This window comes from Lycorma delicatula, chromosome 10 (assembly GCF_047948215.1).
Source record: "Lycorma delicatula isolate Av1 chromosome 10, ASM4794821v1, whole genome shotgun sequence".
NCBI classification, from domain to species: Eukaryota; Metazoa; Arthropoda; class Insecta; order Hemiptera; family Fulgoridae; genus Lycorma; species Lycorma delicatula.
The window spans coordinates 19,029,073-19,050,153 of NC_134464.1; the positions used below are offsets into that span (position 1 = coordinate 19,029,073).

At 31.0% G+C, this 21,081-nt stretch overlaps 2 protein-coding genes across 7 annotated transcripts in view; one reads left to right on the forward strand and one right to left on the reverse strand.

Moving 5' to 3' along the window:
• LOC142331462 (uncharacterized) overlaps positions 1-21,081 on the forward strand; it is an 89,029-nt gene that overhangs the window by 35,487 nt on the left and 32,461 nt on the right. The window lies entirely within an intron of this gene.
• Positions 1-21,081, reverse strand: part of LOC142331463 (vacuolar protein sorting-associated protein 11 homolog) — a 38,581-nt gene that overhangs the window by 6,144 nt on the left and 11,356 nt on the right. For 3 of the 4 annotated variants that reach the window (XM_075377394.1, XM_075377391.1, XM_075377393.1), the window contains one exon: positions 18,866-19,014. In XM_075377394.1, the coding sequence (XP_075233509.1) occupies positions 18,866-19,014 (149 nt within the window). Of the gene's footprint in view, positions 1-9,300; positions 9,435-18,865; positions 19,015-21,081 lie in introns of those variants that run through there. The other variant, XM_075377392.1, reaches the window with a different exon arrangement.

The window sequence follows — 21,081 nt, forward strand, 5'->3', positions numbered from 1 at the left end:
TGAAAACTGGCATGCCTGACCAAGACTTGTATCTGGAAACTCCAGACAAAAGGTAGATACTACCACTATGCCACACAAAACCCACGGCTGTTAAGATAATAATGAATTTTAAAAAATATAATATTGATTGTCGACTGATGAAAAAGTGACACATATAGGATAATAGAAAAAGTTAAAATAAGTGTTAGAAGATATAAAAGTTGGATGAAGAAAGTAAGAAAGTCAGAGTCAGCTGAATATGAAAATGGAAGGAAAATCTTGGTTAAATATTTAATTTAAGAAAATTTTAATATCTGGAAAACCGAGAAAGATATAACTTGCAAAATAAAAAAATAAACCTTGCTAAAGAGATGTATAATCTCTCATACATATGTAAGTCTATATTTAGACTGTTATGTCTAAATTGCAAATAAACTATCAAAAATATGTATAAATGGTAATGATTTTGATGAAGGTGAAATTAATATTTTTTTAATAAATATTTTGTTGAATTACTTAATGAAGTTATCAGTAGTGCTGGTAATGAGAATGATAGAACAATGCAGAATTATCATGATCACTTTAATTCTCCCATTTCACTTAAATCCATCTTTTAAATCCTATTAAATATTATAAGCTAGCTATATGTATATATAGTCTCTAAAACCAGGTAAATGTCCAGGTATTAATAAGATCTCTTCTGCTCGTGTTGGAATTTCTGTTCAAGAAATCCCTATCTTATCTACTATATACAATAATAGTCTTGCTATGGGTAAATTTCCTTCCACCCTGAAATCGGCAGAAATTATTCCAGTTCATAAATCAGGATCTTTAGATGTGGTTGGCAACTATCAGTCCATTTTACTACTTTCAGTTTTTTAAATTGCTATTAAAAGCAATTAAAAAAAGTTGGTTAGTTATCCAAAAATAATTTTTTTAATCATGTCAATTTGAGTTACAGGGGAGTGAGCATTTGGTACAGTTGGTCATCAAATTTACATTTATTTAAAGGTATAGCACTGAAATTAGAGGCTTAGCTTTACAATGGTTTGCGTATTATCTGGAAGACAGAAGTAAGTGCATAATTGTGGGAGATTGTGTAAGCAATAACCTTAAGGTGAATTGTATAATTCCCAGGTAGTGGTTATTAAGGACCTATTCTAATTAAAATGAGCTATTTCACTTAAATTTTATGGTAAGAAAAAGCTATATATATATATTTTGCAGATGTTACTCTAGTACATTTGTCTAAGAATATTGATAGGTTGCAAACTGATCTGGAATGCTTTAAAAATCAAATATCTCATTTTTTTCTTTATCATCTACTTCCAGGTTATTAACTCCATTAATATATCACACTGTTAATTATGCTTGTATTCAACTACAATGTCACTTTTCAGTTATGTCTTGGGTGAATTCTATTAAATAATTATGCTTGTATTCAACTACAATGTCACTTTTCAGTTATTTCTTGGGTGAATTCTATTAAATACTTAGGTTTGATGGGCGATGGAAAATGATCAAGGAATTTACATACATTTGTACAGATTTTTGAAGAGATATTTGTTTACATGGATTAAAAAGTGTTCAGTAATGTTCATCAAATCTATTTTGCTCTTTCATTCAAAATTAAACTATGGATTGCATTGCTGAGGGATAAACTTATTGGCTATCTTCAACTGATTATAATTTTGCAAAAGCTATTGTACAGGTAATGTGTGGTGCGAGTAGGAAAACAATCTTTCCCTTTTTTCAGCAAATATCTGTATTTTGCATTAGATCCGTTTGTTTATAAGGTCTTCTAACCTTTTAAAAATGAAGTGGTAATGTCTAGGTGGTGATCGCTAAGGATGAAAGCTATTATATAACTAAGCAGACTTTTACACAAAATGTTACAGTTCCAAGGCCTTATTGTACATTGTTCCAAAAACCTTTCTTTTTCTACACTTAAGCTGTTTAACTAGCTGCTGGATGGTGTAAGAAGTACCAGAATCTTAATTTAAATTTTAACTTAAAAGAGTGTTTTTTCTACTTTACAATTGATTGGATGGAAGCACTGTATTCAATGGTGATTTAGTCTAAATGAAAGAGTAGTGAATTTTAAATTTAGATGTTACGTGTGAGTGTGTGTGTGTGTGTGTGAGTGAGGAAGATAACTGGATGTGTGTAAAAAAAAACGTTTTTTATTTTAATGTGTTTCTAACTACAATTGCTGATTTGGTACTATTATCTATGGACATGCTTTTGCTTTGTAGGTAAACTATTACCATATGCAACTACAGTAATATCCAAAAAACTAAGCTAAATTTATAGACATATTAATACGATTAAGTGTGGTACATAACACTACCTTGCTTGAAATTTGACATAACCTACAAATGTCACCTGAACTTTAAAACAAGCACTTCCTTCTACATTAACACGTGCTTTTTTCATCACTTCCTGAACGAGTTTTTAAACTATATATTTGGTTTCTCGAGATCTTTTTGTAGTTAACAACAACAAAAAAATAACAAACGAACGATCACCTCAAACTACTTACAGACATTCACACCCAGTGCTCACTTGAAACTGCAATAATAATTCTAGCAATGAGGCTAGAAAAAAAAATTGTTTAACATAAAATACCCATCTGAAAGCCAGTATTAAAAATTATAAAAGTATTATAAATTATTCAGAGATAATACTAAAATACGTGCAAGATAATCTTTCGGAGGAACAAAAATTCACCAACTGTGATACTAAGGGTGTAATCTGGGTCTTACCTGTAAAATTATACTTGAATTAGGAGGAAAAAAGGAAAATCAAAATAAACTACTAAATTTTGTGTACTACCTCCCTTTAAACCACAAGGTAAATTTGAAAGGAGACAGTAGTTGTAAAACTGCTTGACTTCTAAGCGGTATACTTATAATGTCATAAATCTATTGCAAAGATAAACTTGCAGAATCTAAAATATTAAATAACATGACTGTAAAAAAACTGCCTTTTTTTTCAAAAATATATATATATATATAGACAATGACACTCCCGGTAAAATAAGGATTCCAACTTTGGTTCATACGTCTAAACCGGCTCAACTGTTGAGCTGCTACCGTGGAACAAACCGACATACATCCTAAATACATTACCTCCTTTTTGGACAGTGTAAAAATACATACAGATATACACCAATATTCAATTTTCTTTCACAAAATGGATTTTACTTTCAGAAAACTAAAAATATCATCTAGTAGAGAGAAATTCAAATCCCTTCTTGCTCCATTAATTCTGTACCCTCCCTCCTACACCCGTATGTTCATATCCAACTTTACTGACGTTTCACACCCACTTACTGTTATATTCCAGTTTTGGATATTTCATTAATAAGAAAGCAGCGTTTCCTTTTTGTTTATTTTGATATGTCAACATCGTTATTGAGTATCTGAATAATTCTAGGAAAATAAAATTGCTGTAGAAACACAAAAGACAGCATAAACCAGTTAAGATTAATTAATAACATTTGATGACAGTAATATTCGCAGTCACCGCAAAAAAGAAGACAAGGCAGCTCCAATTTGTGATCTGTGAACAATGCTCAATGCAAATTTATCTCAGATGTATAAGCCTATGGAGAATTTATAGATTTATGAGCAGCTATAGCATTTTTGAGGTCGCACAGGATTTACCAAATACATGCCTTCGAAGCCATGTATATGGAATCAAAATTTGATGGATTTGCGATGCTGAAAAACGCATATCCTTTGCACGGCATAATTTACACTGGCAAAGCGAATAACAACAGAGCAAAAGATCAGGGAGAGAATGGTAAATGAATTTGCGTCCGCGTACCGAGGTAGTGGGGAAAACATCTACATGGACAATTTTTTCATAACTTTGCTCCTTGCCAAGCACTTTCTATCGTAGAATCTCACCATTCATGGCACAATAAAATTTATATACCTAGTATCATGGCTCCGAGAAAGCAATACCAGACTGTTTTTGGTTTTCACGACATACTGACTATATGCTCTTACGTCCCAAAGAAAAATAAAGCTGCAATTTTTATAACAACCATGTATTCGAATATGGCCGAGTAACGATTTCAAAAAGAAACCCGATTTCATCAGTTACTACAACAAATATAAAACTGGCGTTGATACTATGGACTAAATGCTAATAAGATATACCATTAAACGTCGATGTTAAAGATGGCCGATGGCCGTGTTCAACATGCAATACATAAGTTCACTCGCGGCATTAATGTGAAAATAATAAAATGATATTGCAAAAAAACGTGATTTTACGCGGCAATTGAGTGAATAACTAGCCAAATCAATGACTAAAGCTAGCACATTGAATGCTCAACTGATGCGCATCTACACTACAAAAATTTCAGTTGAGTCCATCAAATAGTATCTACAGAAGTTGCTGGTCCCCCTCTGTTGAGCGAGACACAGCAGGGAGGAAAAGGTTCTAAAATAGGGGATATAAAATGTGGAATAGCACAGGCGAAACGAGCCTTCTGTCAGAAATATAATTTGTTTACATCAAAAATTAATTTAAATGTCAGGAAAAGATTTTTGAAAGTATATGTTTGGAGTGTCGCTTTATATGGAAGTGAAACTTGGACGATCGCAGTACCTGAGAAGAAAAGATTAGAAGACTAGAAGCTAGTCATGCATCAAAAATCTTAACTAGAATTCTATACAGAAGAATTGAGAGGAGAGTGGAAGAAGTGTTAGGAGAAGACCAATTCGGTTTCAGGAAAAGTATAGGAACAAGGGAAGCAATTTTAGGCCTCAGATTAATAGTAGAAGGAAGATTAAAGAAAAACAAACCGACATACTTGGCGTTTATAGACCTAGAAAAGGCATTCGATAACGTAGACTGGAATAAAATGTTCAGCATTTTAAAAAAATTAGGGTTCAAATACAGAGATAGAAGAATAATTGCTAACAATTACAGGAACTAAACAGCAACAGTAATAATTGAAAAACATAAGAAAGAAGCCGTAATAAGAAATGGAGTCCGTCAAGGATGTTCCCTATCTCCGTTACTTTTTAATCTTTACATGGAACTAGCAGTTAATAATGTTAAAGAACAATTTAGATTCGGAGTAACAGTACAAGGTGAAAAGATAAAGATGCTACGATTTGCTGATGATATAGTAATTCTAGCCGAGAGTAAACAGGATTTAGAAGAAACAATGAACGGCATAGATGAAGTCCTACGCAAGAACTATCGCATGAAAATAAACAAGAACAAAACAAAATTAATGAAATGTAGTAGAAATAACAAAAATGGACTACTGAATATGAAAATGGAAGGAGAAAAGATTATGGAGGTAGAAGAATTTTGTTATTTGGGAAGTAGAATTACTAAAGATGGACGAAGCAGGAGCCATATAAAATGCTGAATAGCACAAACTAAACGAGCCTTCAGTAAGAAATATAATTTGTTTACATCAAAAATTAATTTAAATGTCAGGAAAAGATTTTTGAAAGTGTATGTTTGGAGTGTCGCTTTATATGGAAGTGAAACTTGGACGATCGGAGTATCTGAGAAGAAAAGATTAGAAGCTTTTGAAATGCGGTGCTATAGGAGAATGTTAAAAATCAGACGGGTGGATAAAGTGACATATGAAGAGGTATTGCGGCAAATAGATGAAGAAAGAAGCATTTGGAAAAATATAGTTAAAAGAAGAGACAGACTTATAGGCCACATACTAAGGCATTCTGGAATAGTCGCTTTAATATTGGAAGGACAGGTAGAAGAAAAAAATTGTGTAGGCAGGCCGCGTTTGGAATATGTAAAACAAATTGTTAGGGATGTAGGATGTAGAGGGTATACTGAAATGAAACGACTAGCACTAGATAGGGAATCTTGGAGAGCTGCATCAAACCAGTCAAATGACTGAAGACAAAAAAAAAAATTATGGAAATGTATATGCATTTAAAAAAGAGATGGCTGATTTGACTACAAAGAAAGAAACAAAGATTGTACAGCCTTTCTTAAAAAAACCATTATTAGTTTTATATCAACTATTCTAAACCTATCAGATTCGGGAGAGCCACTTAATTTTTTCTTTTCCCATTTATTTTCCCTTTCTCAGTCTCACAGTGTTATCGATTTGAAAACAGTGATTGAATATGAAAACAGTTTTTACACTGGAATCTAAAACAGCTTCAGTAAAAAGTAGCAGAAGTGATGTCTTGTTTGTCTCCTTTTTGGGTTCCAACAGTATCTTCAGTTTTTTTAATCTGATTAACCTTTTTATTTTTTTGTTACCTCCGGGACTACCGTCAGGTATTTCTTTAGAGGATGAAACGAATGATTTGTAGCGTGTGTGAAAACGGCATGCCTGACCGGGATTCGAACCCGGGACCTCTAGATGAAAGGCGGAGACGCTACCACTCGCGCCACGGAGGCCGACAATGAGGCTGGTTAACCTGTAGATTTATAAGATTACGTCTAAACTGAGAAACGAGCCCCAGACTTCCAGCGTATCCAATTGGTTCTTTTTAAAAATTGTTATTATCAACTTATTTAAAGATGATTCTTACGTAAGTAAAATTTAACTGTGTGAGGAATAAATCGATTCCGTATCTAGTATTTATATGAATATAAGCGATCTGAAACAGAAGCATTACGCAAGTAATTCTGTGCGGCAACTAACAATCAACTACAGTCTCTTAACGTTATGAACATTCTAAAATGATACTCGCGTAACCATATTATGCTACAAAGCTGCGACCTTTCTCCAAGCTGAGTAAAACTCTTCAGACTATGATTAACGTTTTTTAATTGACAATATCCAAATAAGCATTTAACATATGAGCTAGCGTCCAAGCCAAGAATCGAACCCAAAACCCTCAGTATATCATTCTGTTGTTATTACGGAGGTGACAAAATAGATTAAAAAAACCAAAAAAATCCGAGATCCAACAAAATTTAATTCCATGTCACTTAATGACTTTCAATATAATTTTTGGATTAAATTGTTTCATTCATTGAGAGCCAAGTATTATTTAAAAACAACGAAATATATTTTAAAAGATCTAAATAAAATTAAATTAGGCTTTACATCTATAATAAAGTGTATTAATAAATAGATCTGTGAGTGTATGTACGCGCGTACAACATACATTTATTTGAATATTGTAGACGGGCTTAACCGTAAAATATGGAGGTCGACTAGATATAACTTTGAAATTTAGATATAATACTAATCATTACCTCCTTACGTACCATTCCTGGTTTCTATAATCTATATCATAAAAAATGTGGGTGGCTCTGTTATTTACCTTTTTCAACTGATGACTATTAAAGTCATAAGGGACTGCGTTGTTACAAAATTTTCCAGATCCTAACCGGGTAGCGAATTCGAAACTTTTAGTCTGGCAGGTAAGAAGCTACCTCTGTAACCTCTGTGGAGGCAATGTTACATCTAAAAAAATTAATATATATCTTTTTAATCCCTGATTTGATCTTTAAACAAATAGAGTAATAATTACACAATTGTATATGCGCGCGCATATATAATATAATTTGTGCAAAATTAATAATAAATTTAAAAAATCTGATGTGGACACCACATGACTTCCTTGTACGCATATTAAATTACATATACATATTTTTTGCTGCACTTCATATAAACTTATTTCATTTGAAAGTGAGTACGATCCTCTAATTTATTAATAAAGTGTTACACAATTGCTGAAATATTCATTTTTATTCACATAAAATATTTATACAATTATTAATTCAACAATCTTACATGAAATAATAGAACAGAGTAAAATTCCTTTTATTATTCGTATTACTAGATCAGTATTATTCGTATCTTCGTGAGTTGCTGATTAATAAAAGTTTTAGATTTCTGTTGTGTCGTATAAACAAAAGTTAATAATAATTAAACTATTCCGTTTAGTGAACTCCTGTATACCGGTTACAAATGTTAATTTCGACCTAGCTGTGTAAATTATTCATATTTTATTATTGGATTATTTGCTGAATAATCAAAAATAAAAAAGAAATAATCATACAGGAAAAAGAAAGATAACATGAAGAAATATATTTCAAAAAAAGAGGAAGAAAATGAATATGAAGGGGAAGAAAATGTTTAGAATACGGTAAGAATAAGAAAAATTAGGAGAAGATGAAAGATATAAAGAGGAAGAAAATGTTAAAACCAAATAAACAATAAAAAAAAAAAAAATATTGAGAGATGGTAAATATGAAGAGGAAGAAAACGTTAAGACAAGGAAAGAATAAAAATATTAAGAGGGATGATGAATATAGAGAGAAAATTTGAAAAATAGAGAACGTGTACACTAATTAAGAGCGGAAAAATTATATAAAACGATATAGCGATTAAATGATTGGCAACAAAAACAATTAAACGAAATGATGAAATTTTGGTTAATACGATGTCTGAAGTTTGGCATTTTAAAAAAATAATTTTTGTCCAGATAAAGGTTTTTGTGTGTAGTTGCAGACCTTGGGTTATTAATCCAAAGATATCAGATCCGAATCCTAATCAGACTCATTAAAAATGATTTATATTAATGTACATGTATCATTTACAATTTTTAGCTATATCTACGTATACCTCTCTCTCTCTCTCTCCATATACCCACACACCATCACACACACACACATGTTATATATATATATATATATATATATATGTAGAGAGAGAGAGAGAGAATAAAAATAATTTTTTCCACTTCATGATGGTAAAGCCTTTACTTTTTCATTAATATATATTTTTCTTAATTGTAGAGAATTTTAATTTTTCAGTAGGAAAAGAGCAGAGCTACCAATAAAATTTTAAGGAAGTTTATAAAAAAAATGAGAAAATTTTATCAGTCTTTATATTTATATTACAAAGGTTTTGCTAAAACAGACTTCGAGTGAGAAAAAAAATTATATATATATATATATAATAAAATTTTGCGTGCGCACGTGTGTATACAAGTAAATAGATAAATAAATTAATGTATTATTTATTAACAGATAAGTTTACTGAAACTGAAAATTACTTCAAAATTGACAACCGTTCGCTTCTTTTAATATACAGTATATACTATTCTTAATAGGGAGATTGTATATGAACACAAATCTAACATTTCGTGATTGACAGATACTATGATGCCATTTAACCTGATTTTTTCAAAGAATGGAACTGTGATGTACAACAAGTATTTTGTTAAGTTTTGAGTCTGTTGTGTAATTAAGGAATAATGGAGGGCGCGCGTGCGCACGCGCGCACACACAATATTTTTATGTAACACTTACTCGTATTTATAAAAATGCGTGATAGTAACTGACGTTTGTCGGCCTCCGTAGTGATCGTGTCTCGGCCTTTTATCCGGAGGTCCCGGGTTCGAATCCCGGTTAGGCATGTCATTTTCACACGCTACAAAATTGCCATTTGATCTCATCCTGTGAAGCAATACATAACGGATGCCCTGAGTAAATGAAAAAAAAATGTATACTTTGTATGTTGTCAATACGAGTAAAATAAATTAATTAAAAAAAAAAAAACTAGTTGTAAATATTCGTTTAATTTAGTGTGAGATAACTTTTTAAATCATAGACAGAGCTGCTCGCCGACGCGCTGTCTACAATTCCCGCCTTCTAATGACACGTACAAGGTTAAACTGAGTTCAAGGTTAAACTATAATGCCGTCCCTTACACCACTGCGTAAAGCACATTTTAACTATAATAATTATTTACGAGTTTATAACGCTGAATAAAATAAACCGTTCGATTCATTTCTTTCTCATACCCCGACTTTTTATTTATTTATTTATTTTTGTTTTTAATTAATTTTTATTTATTTTATATTTTAAATACACGTATAAGCAGCATGGATGTAAGATGGGCCGAAGCCGATAATATCGAACCTTGGTTCTTCAATATGTTTTTTTTTTTAAGTAGGTTTAAATAAATTTAACTGTTTGGAGACCAAATTGATTCTAAACGAAGTATTTTATAAATATTACAAATGCAATTGTGTTTTGAAATGTGATCATGTTATGAAAGTCGAACCCAGGATCTTCCACTTAAGCTGTTTTTAATAGTGATACTCGGATATTCATTACGAATAGAACTACAGCTTCTGTAGATATACAGCCTTCGCTGCGGTGAAAGAAGTGAAGGTGTCATTTGTACGACTGAACTTCATTTCCGTTTCGACGCAATATTTTGTATTTATCTGGCCGTCTGATACTTTTATTTACTAGAACCTTAAATGTAATCGAATTAATTACGAATTTTCAGATTTTTTTTTTTATCCTTATTGCTTTATTTCATTTTATATAAATTAGTTTACAACATTCTATCATATTAAAAACTGGCCTATCAGTCCATATAGTTAGCTTCTAAATCTGCTGGTCTCGGGTTTGATTCTGGGTAAGAATTTGGCTTTTTTTAAAGTATCTCACTAATATCATCTACCTCATATTTCTCGCTCGTTAAAATACACGTGTAGGATAATACGAGGTCGTATTGTAAATAAAGTTGGAAAAAATAGATCTGTTATTATTTAATATTATGTTTGTTTATATATTACTTTACAAAACGGATAAACGTTATCCTAATGTAATTAATTAATGTAATTAATACTTCATCACGTATCAACTAATCACCTCGCCAATCGCCGAGGTGGAGTAGTAATATCTTCCCTTTCATCCGAAAGATCCCGGTTTCGTATACCGGTCAGGCTTGAAATTTTAATTCACTTCAAAATGTCAATACCATACTTCCACACACAACCTCCAACCTAATATAATAAATTATTGAATTAAAATAGTAAATTCATTTCTGCGAGTAAGCCAGGTTTTGTACTCGTCGAGTTGAAGTGTTATATATTTTTCAGTTATTATCGTTACACTTCTTAACCTTCCTCTGTTCAAAAAAGAATTTAGGAATTATTTTTAAAGAAGATTAAATTTTTTGTATTAATTTTATATTTAATCTTTAGGCTTCGGTTACAGCTTGGACAACACTCCATATGTGTAATATCTGTATCAGTTTTACGCATTAAAAAAATAACCATAAATTGAAGATTATATTATAAATTGCACGCATAATCCTTATAAAAAAAAAAATAAGTACGTAAATTTAGACTCAATTTGATTCTCACAGAGTTCAATTTTTCTAATGTAGGTTTTGTCTATAATTAAGTTAATTAAAAAACCTAAAAAAGGAAAGAAAAAAGATTGGTGTAATTGGAAGTAAGTGGGTTCGATTCTTGGTTTTAAAAATACTTATTTTGATATTACCTATTAAAAAAAGACTGACAAGTTGAAAGTCGCGATTTCGATTCTAGGTTTCAGCACAAAATCACATACTAAATGTAAAAATAAATATTAAGTAACGTTAAAGAATAGACTTGATATTCCTTCAGAACAGTTTTATTAAAAATACTACGCATTAATGTTAAAAAACAATATTTAAAAAAAATCGAGAGATATGCTGAACGGTCTTGTGTGCGATTTCCGGTTGAGTTCAATTAGTAATATATATATCAGAGTATCATTATTAAAAAAAGCTTAAGTTGAAGATCCTGGGTTCGACTATCATAACATAATCACATTTCAAAACAATCGCATTTTTAATATTTATAAAATACTTAGTTTAGAATCAATTTGGTCTCCATACATTTAAATTTATTTATAAAACCATTAAAAAAACAAAAAAAAAACTTATATACTGGAGAGATGAGGTTTGATATTATCGGCTTTGACACCAATTTACATCCATGGTGCTTATACGTGTATTTAAAATATAAAATAAATAAATAAAAATGATAAAAAAATAAAAAGTAGAATAAAATTCTCGGAGGGTGTGAAAAAGAAATAAACCGAATGGCTTTACTTTAGACAGTATTAAACATTTGTAAATTATTATTATTGTTAAACGTGCTTTATGCAGCCGCGCGTTCGAGACGGCAGTTGTGTAGTTTAACCTTGAAACAGTTGTACGTCTCATAGCAACTGGAGTAGTAGACAGCGCGTCGGCGAGCAGTTTTGTCTACGATAGCGCAGTATAATTTGTAAAATTATCTCTCAATAAATAAAACGAATATTTATAACCATTTCTTTTTTTTTTTTAATTTATTTTAATCGTATTGACAACATACAAAGTATATATTATATTTGTTCCTTTCCTCGGGCCATCCGTTATGTATTTGCTTCACAAGATGAGATGAAATGATAATTTTGTAGCGTGTAAAAATGCCATGCCTAACCGGGATTCGAACCCGGGACCTCCGGACAAAAGGCTAAGACACTATCACTCGCGCCACGGAGGCCGACAAACGTCAGTTACTATTCACCCAATTTTATTTAGGTTATGATTTTTAATTTTTCATGTTATGAATTTTGATAATAATGTAAGATAACGTAACCGGAAATCGAACCCAGAATTCTTTACTATACAAAAAGAACGTTAATTCAGATGCAACGTCACTGACTGGTTTAACAATACATACGAGTAAGTTAATAAAACATTGTGTGTGTGTGTGAGCGCGCGCGCCTTCCATTATTCTTTAATTACGCAACACGTACTGTTAAATTTGATATACGATGGACGTATTTTACTTCTCTGGTTAATTAATGGTCAAATAACCCAAAGTATAACCAAATATTTAACTTGTTTCGTTTTATTTGCTTTTTTTTATATTGTTTTGCTACTATTTAGAACTATTTGGATACATTATTAAGAGATAAATACTGTAAATTATTTTTACAAAATAAATTTAATTTATTAATTTATTTTGTAAAAATAAATGAATTTAATCTCGAGTCTAACATTTTTAACCTGATAAATAATTTGAATAGTACAAACAAAGAATAAAGCAATTGCAAATTTTCATTTCAGAAATTGTAATAATATTAACGAAAAAATAAAACTTACTTTAATCATAATATCTCATTAAAAAGTAAACTGGATACATTAACAAGTGGATCAGGTTGGTTTAAACAACAATATCGACTAGAGGCACTGCAGTATTGAGTAATACTCTACCGACAATTCCCCGCCAATAAGTACAAGACTGGTTAGATTTCGTAACGTTTTTTTGTACAGTCATCATTTTTTCTGTCGTCATTGCCACGGCAATGACGTTATCGACATACATCATCAACAACCTCTACTTATAAACAACAAAGCGTCATCAAAAATTACTCCATGTAAAATTTGGTCCGCAAACTGTTTCATTCCCGACCAGTTTTTTTTTTTTTTTTTTTTTAACAACAGACCATCCGTTATATGTTGTCTAATATTAAACTATTTTATTTTTTTTATTATTATAATTTATTATCAGTCTTGACAAACTTATAATTACATAAAATATTAAAGAGAATAACTTTTCACTTAAACTATGAATGTACGTATTACTATAACAGCCAACCATACACAAAGGAGCTTATAACGAGATTTTCACTTATTTATTTATATCATCTAATAATCAGTTTATATTCGTAATCAAACTCAATATACAGAGTGATTCAGGAGGATAGGGCAATACTTTGACAACTCATTCTAGAGGCTAAAAATAAAAAGTTCATATAAACATAGGTCCGAAAACGTTTCGTTAGCAAGTTACCAGGCACCGGCCAGACAGCGCGGCAAGGAACTTTTATCATCACGCATTACTAAAACAAATATTCATATCTACTTATCTTATATAATGTATTAATTTGAATTGAACATATTAATATCGATTTATTTTTTCTCTAATTATGAAATTAATTTTTTGAGTGTAAAAATATTGAGCCTGACTGGGGTACTCGAAGCCAGACCCCTTTTGTAACATACTTTTATTTTCAAAAAGGAAAGGAACAATGTTCCACATTATAAATGTGTTTTGCTAAGCATTATTATTTAAAAATTATGATCTTATACAGCAACAAATACATGAAAAAAAAATAATTTCTTGTATTAAAAATATATTTATTATTAAAATATAAGATAGGATAATAAAAAAAAATGACCAATGAGATTTATGAATATTTACTTTCATGAACATATTTATTATTTAGAAATTTTTTTAAACAAAATCGTACAAATCATTAGAAATTAAAATAAATTGCATATCATATTAAATATATATAAAGAAATAGACTCTAAACAGTATATTTTCAGAGGAGGGTGCTAAAATATTATAACATACATATGTAACAGTTTGCAATGCCAAAGTTATGCCATGCTCTACCAGTTTATCAGAACTGTAATTATAAGAAATAATTTTTTTGAATATACAATAAAATAAAAAGGTGGAGGAATTACTAAATTGATTGGGATATTTCATAGAAAAATACTTAGTATACTCTTATAACAAAATTTTTTTTTACAATTTTATGGAATGTACTAACCGATTTAGTGACAAAATTGGATTTCAAAAGACTGATGTACAAATGTGTACACATAAGGTTGTGAAATTATAAGAAAAAATGTTGCTTAATGAAGCTTACTCTTATAAAGTATTGGGAGTATGAAAAAAGTTATGAACATCTGCTAAATTTTTACAACAAAATAATCAACTTTAAGGGTCAGTAAAAAGGTTAAAAATCTTTAGTACTGTTGGTAAAAAAAACCATTAAAATTATGAACTTGTAAGGCAGAAGAATATGTCTTACAATCCTGCCTAAGGCAGACGAAGGAACAAGAATCTAGTGCTGAAAAAAGAGGCAAAGCTTGGAAGAATGAGAATGGAGAGTTGAAGAACACAGCTAAATACTCAATGGTCAAATAGAGACCATATAAGACTATTGATTAGGATACTGATTTTAGTTTGTTAGAGAAAATAGCAAACCTAACATAAGTTAGTGAAAAACCAATGTTACTGATACAAAAATTTTTTGATACAAGTGATACCGACATAATTTTAAATGAGGAAAATGACACTGATGGACTGGTGGAAAATTTGGCATTAACTATCCAATTGTGTTCACTATTTAATTGATTGCAAAGATTGTTTCTATTTGAAAGATGTTTAAAAATAAAAATGTAAATCATAAAATTGTATTATTTCATCAAATTTTATAATTAATCTGAAAGTATTATATAAGTAAAATGTAAATGTGACTGTGAAAATGCTCATCTAGAACAAAACTAAAATTTAGTTTTCCCATATTTTTGAAGAATGATTTCTAGATTTTTCCAAATGCACAGTGGGGCCAAAGTGTAAAAGGTTGGTTAAAATTAAAAGTTAGTTTGTTTACTGGAAACTTGATATCAGAGTTTTTGGAGTTGCTGATTGCAAATCTGAAGTCAAAAAAATGAAATTCAAAATGACTGGCAGAAAATTATATGAATTTCATTGAAAATCAGTGTCCCCCTGAATACTATTCAGTAACCCCTAAATAGTGAATTTTAAGTAAATCGGATGATTTTCAAAAATACTGATCTGCCATATTGGTTCTGCCATTTTGTTTTTCACCACTCCAATATCAAATTTATAAGCAGCAACCTCGAAAACCCTCAAGTAGCAGTTTTCATCCAAATTGGAGAACGTTAAATCCCATCTTGTGGTTACTTTTGATTTCAAATTGGGTGGAAAATCAATTGCAAGATTTCATGTACACTAACATACAAACATACATGCATATAAACAAACAAACAAATGAGTGAAGTTAAATAAAACCATGTAAAATACAAACATTTTTCATAATAATGTTACTTTTGTGTATTTTTATTGTAATTACCATATAAAAGAAAATTAAGTCAAACATTTTTAAATGTATTAAACTGAAATATTCATATTTTTTATCATACACACTTGAAACAAAAAACACGTAGGGCAGCTTTAAGCAGCTGATTTTTTTCTTAATCAAATAAAAATGAAAACTATAAATTACAGAAGATTTCCTTTATGAACTCTGAAGCAGGTATACAAGATTCCCCTCTTCTGATCCCTTTCTTTTTCTGTTTAGCCTCCAGAACCACCAGTATTACTTCAAAGGATGAGTGAGGATTATATGTATGAATGTAAATGAAGTGTAGTCTTGTACAGTCTCAGGTTGACAATTCCTGAGATGTGTGATTAATTGAAACCCAACCACCAAAGAACACCGGTATCCATAAAATAGTATTTAAATCCATATAAAAGTAACTGCCTTTACTAGGATTTGAACCTTAGCACTCTTAACTTTGAAATCAGCTGATTTGGAATGACGAGTTTCACCACTAGACCAACCCAATGGGTTCTTCTTCCGATCCCAGTTTACAACAATTCAACTATTCTTCTACCTAACCCAATTATCTGAATCTTTGATATGCGACTTCATTTTTCAACTTTTGACCGGTTTTTTGGATTTGGTCTCAGTGTGAGGTGGTGTAGCAATTTAACTAAATTTTTACACTAACTTATTTTTATACTATATACAAAATTGTTTGACAGGCAAACTTTCCTAGAAGTAGCTTTGATTTTCAGGGAGAACATCCTTTAGCACTGAAATAATCTATCCAGTTTGTTTCTACCAAATCCAGCTGCTGATGCTAGTCAAGAAGGCAAGCATCAGGTTCAGATGGTCAAGTATCAGTTATCAGGTGTATTATATTCTCCATGATAATATTCAACTTACAAAACTTCTAATTTTCTATTCTAAACCCCAATAAATTTACTCAAGAGAAATGAGTAATCAAATTATGATGCTAATACCATACATGTGTAAAGAACTAGACTACCTGATCAACTCATAATGAGAAAGCAGTATCTGGGTTGACATTTTAAACAATATTAAGCAAGAAAGAAATGTGTGCTAAGCAAGAAAGTAGTATCTACTAAGCAAATTCTGCTCTATCTCTCTTCCTTCAAACATGTAGATACTGCTTTCTTGTAACATTAGAACTTATTCTGGATAGACATTTCTCCTTTGTTTTTCATTAATGGTTGTGTGCAATCATTTTAGTTACACGAATGGATTCCTTACGGTCAAAAACATGGGAATACACACAACTCAAAATCTACAATTTTATAGATACTGCCTACATACTAAAAAGATAATTTCACAAAATTCTGAAAAAAAAATTATGAACATACAATGGTAAATTAACAAATTAAACAAAACATGTAGGCCATTAAATATTTATTTCACATGAATATGAAATTAAATATACATTAGTAACAAAAAGTATATTTACTACAGTGAACAAAACATTCTCAATTAGAATCTATCATTCAGTTATTTGTTAATACAAATAATTAACAAAATGAATAACAAAAATTTCTTTGCATCAACACAGTAAGTCTATTTTGTTACTGTATAAATATATGCAATTTGTGTAATTCATGATCTAAGCTGAGTACATAAAAAATTAATTCTAATACTTTTCTCAAAACAATTGAGTACTAACTCTAAAGCCAAAATTATATCTCAGAACTGTCAGTAGATTGGAAGTAAATAAAATTAATTTGAAAAACATTTTAACATATAAGCTCACACAGATTTAAACACATACATATACACATTTTTTTTTGTATTAAATTAGCTGTATTTTATGTATGTATATTTTATGGTAGGATCTTCAGTTTTTAAACATTTTTCAAAATGATGTTTTTATTGTTACAAAAATAGATTTCAACGCAAGCATGATTATCAGTCGCAATTAAAAAAAAATTTATAATATTTTATTGTAAACAACTGGTTATATTTATTAATAAAAAATATACGAGGTGTGTGAGAAAAGTAATGATGTTGGTAACACTGCGAGCGAACTGGCAACGCTGTGTCTACTGGTCTGTGCTAGACCGGTTTGTTCATCCTTCCCACATGCTCAGTACGAGTTTCAATTCCGTTCAGCCAACACATTATTTTTGACAGCATCATCACTGAAGTTGTGTTTTTGTTGTGTTATGAAAATGGAGCATCGGAATTTAGAGCAATGTTGTGCAATCAAGTTTTGTGTTAAACTTGGGGAATCCGCAAGTGTGATCTTTGAAAAGTTGAAACAGGCCAATGGGGAACATTGCTTATCAAGAGCACAAGTTTTCCGCTGGCACAAATCATTTCTGGAAGGCCTAGAACATGTTGAAGATCAACCTCACTCAGGGAGATCTTCAACTTTCAAAATCTGACGAAAACGTTGAGCGTGTGAGGGTCTTGTGAGATCAGACCATCGTTTAACAATAAGGATGATGAGTGAACAGTTAAATTTAAACACTTTCACCATACATCAAATTTTGACAGACGATTTGGACATGTGGAGGGTTTGTGCGAAATTGGTGCCGAAAAACCTCACAACGGAACAGAAGGGCAATCGAAGAAACATGTGCATTGATCTTCTTGAGAGGATTGACAATGACCAAGAATTCTTTAATTCTTTATACACGGTACTGTGCATAAAGAATTTGTTCCTCCAGGACAAAGGTGTCCTTGAAAGGCTCAGGAAAAGAGTGACTCGCGTGAGATCAGACATTGCAGACATGTGGATGCTTCATCATGAAAATGTCCCGTGTCACACGGCCATTTCCATCAGGGAATTTTTGACCTCAAAACACATTCCTACGGTTCTTCAACCCCCCCCCCCCTATTCACCTGATTGAGTCCTTGTGACTTTTTCCTTTTCCCAAAATTTAAACATGTCTTAAAAGGACGTCATTTTGGAACTCTGGAGAACATTCAAAATACTATGACGGACAAGTTAAAAGCCCTACCAGTTGAAGCCTTCCAGCGCTGCTACCAGGAGTGGGAACAACGACTCCGCCGGTGTATAGCAGCCCAAGGAAACTACTTTGAAGGGTATAATATGTTGTTTGAAAAAAAATAAAAACTATGGTAAGTAAAAAGTCAGTCTCATTACTTTTCTCACACACCTCACAAACATATTATAATTAGAGTAAGGTGGCATAAAAATAACATTTTCTGAAGCATAGTATTTAAACCTTACCCAATGGGAGGTGTAGTTGAATTCTGAGATTTCTGTTTAGATTCTTTAGCAACAATCACAAGGTAACTTCTGAACCACTGAAGCATAATTTTTTCACCATCAATAGCATAACATGGTCCAAGAACATCAGTTGTATAACAGTAAATTGCCTGAATAAAAAAAAATCATTACAATCTTATAAAATATAAGTATTATAAGTTATTTCACATAATACTAAAACCTTCTGAATCAGACTATAAAAGGTGAACTGTAATTGTAACAATAACAAAATTATACTTGTAAAATTAGAATAATTATTCTAATTTTTCATTACACAATTATATTTATCTGAAGTGAAGAAAATATGAACAGAAAATAGAATTACTTTCAAGATAGTGGTTCCCTTTATTGTTCACTATTTTTTTTTATTTTTTACCATTACCTTCGATATAATCTTGGAAGTAGATCTTTCTTTAGCAGTACTCAATGAAAAACTATAAAAACATAACCTACAAAAAGGATTTGATTGAAATAAGTGTAATGTTAGTAAAACAAAAACATTATAGCAACTGAATATGGTATTATACCAATTTGAAAATTAACCCAGTTTTGAAACTTGTATTTATTTTGTGCTAAAATTCATATTAACAAGACTGATGCTGCTTTCAATTTCCTTCTGTCAGTGTGCTAATCTTTTAACCTCAACATAATTATTATATCCTTTGTCATCACTATCTTTTATAAAATCTAATCTTTATCTCTGACACATTTAACCTTTTACAAGAGTCCAACTCTTCACAGAATTATGCAAAAACCTTTTTTCTTCTTCTATTCATCTTAAGACCTCTTCGTTACATACTTCATTAACTCATCTAATATTTTATGTCCTCTTACATAACACTTCAAAAACCTCTGCTCTATTCCTTTCCGATTTCCTTACTTTCCACGTTTCACTATCATCAAGTACTATTCTTCATAAAAAATACTTTTAAGACAATTAATTTAATTCTTTGATATAAATTAAATAAGAGTCTAATTTTTTTCACACTGTACATCTACAAAATGCTGTAAGGTTGAAAAGAAACTGTGACAGTGGCAAGTCTACGTCACCACTTTAACAAAGGCCCTAAAGCCACAATCTGTGTTATTGCAGTTTCAACGAAGGAGCAGATAAGAATTAAAATTTCACTCTCTTGTGATTGCAGCACTCTCTTGTGCAGCAGTCCCCTGCTTGCAGAAAAATCACAATTGTTAAATTACCCAGTAATAAGCCTGAGAATACAAATGGTTTTAACAGTATAAGGCAATGGAAAAGAAAATGGACTATGAATTTTGGCTAACAAGGCTATGGAATAAACTACAAGTTTTAAATGAAATAACAAAGTTTGTTGCGGATGTTTTAACTGAGGCTAAAAAGAAAATTTGTAGCTGTTAAATGTGGATATTGTTTACACACTTCTATAATGGTTGGACAAAAGTGAAAGGGCTTTGTAAGGTATAAATACATGTTAATGAACATCTTAAGGGTATCTATCAAAGTTACAGGATACTTTATGGTAATAATTGGTTTATATGCTTGAAATAATGTGAAATAAAAAAGTGAAAGAGGATTCTGAAGTGGCATTGTGTAATATTTTTAATTAAGTCCCTAGCAAGCAGGAGATGATATTAGTGGGAGATTTTAACGTTGGAGTAGGGATGGAAAATGAATGGATAGGTATGAAGAAGCTATAAGGAATGATAACGGAGAATGATTAATTGTTGTTTCAGAAAATTAATATTTTGAAAATAAACTCGTTCTTTGTCCATAAGGATAGTCATTAAATTTATATGGCACTAGCTGACCCTACAGTGCTTCACTATTGCTAGATTTGAGTATGTATATATATACGAGATGCGACAATAAAGTAATGAGACTGATGTGAAAAAAATGTTGCTTACCGTTTTAGTCATGTTTAGTGTTGTCTCCTTCAAAGTAGTTCCCCTCTGATTGCACACACTTATTCCAGCGCTTCTGCCATTGATGGTAACATTTCTGGAACTCATCTTCTGTAATATCCTCCAAGACCCTCGTCACAGCTTTTTGGACATCTTGTGTTGTTTGAAAATGGTGTCCCTTGACCGCCATTTTGACTCTTGGAAATATAAAAAAGTCGCACAGAGCGATATCTGGTGAATAAGGTGGCTGTGGTAGTACTCAAATTTGTTTTGAGGTTAAAAATTGCTGTACTGACAGA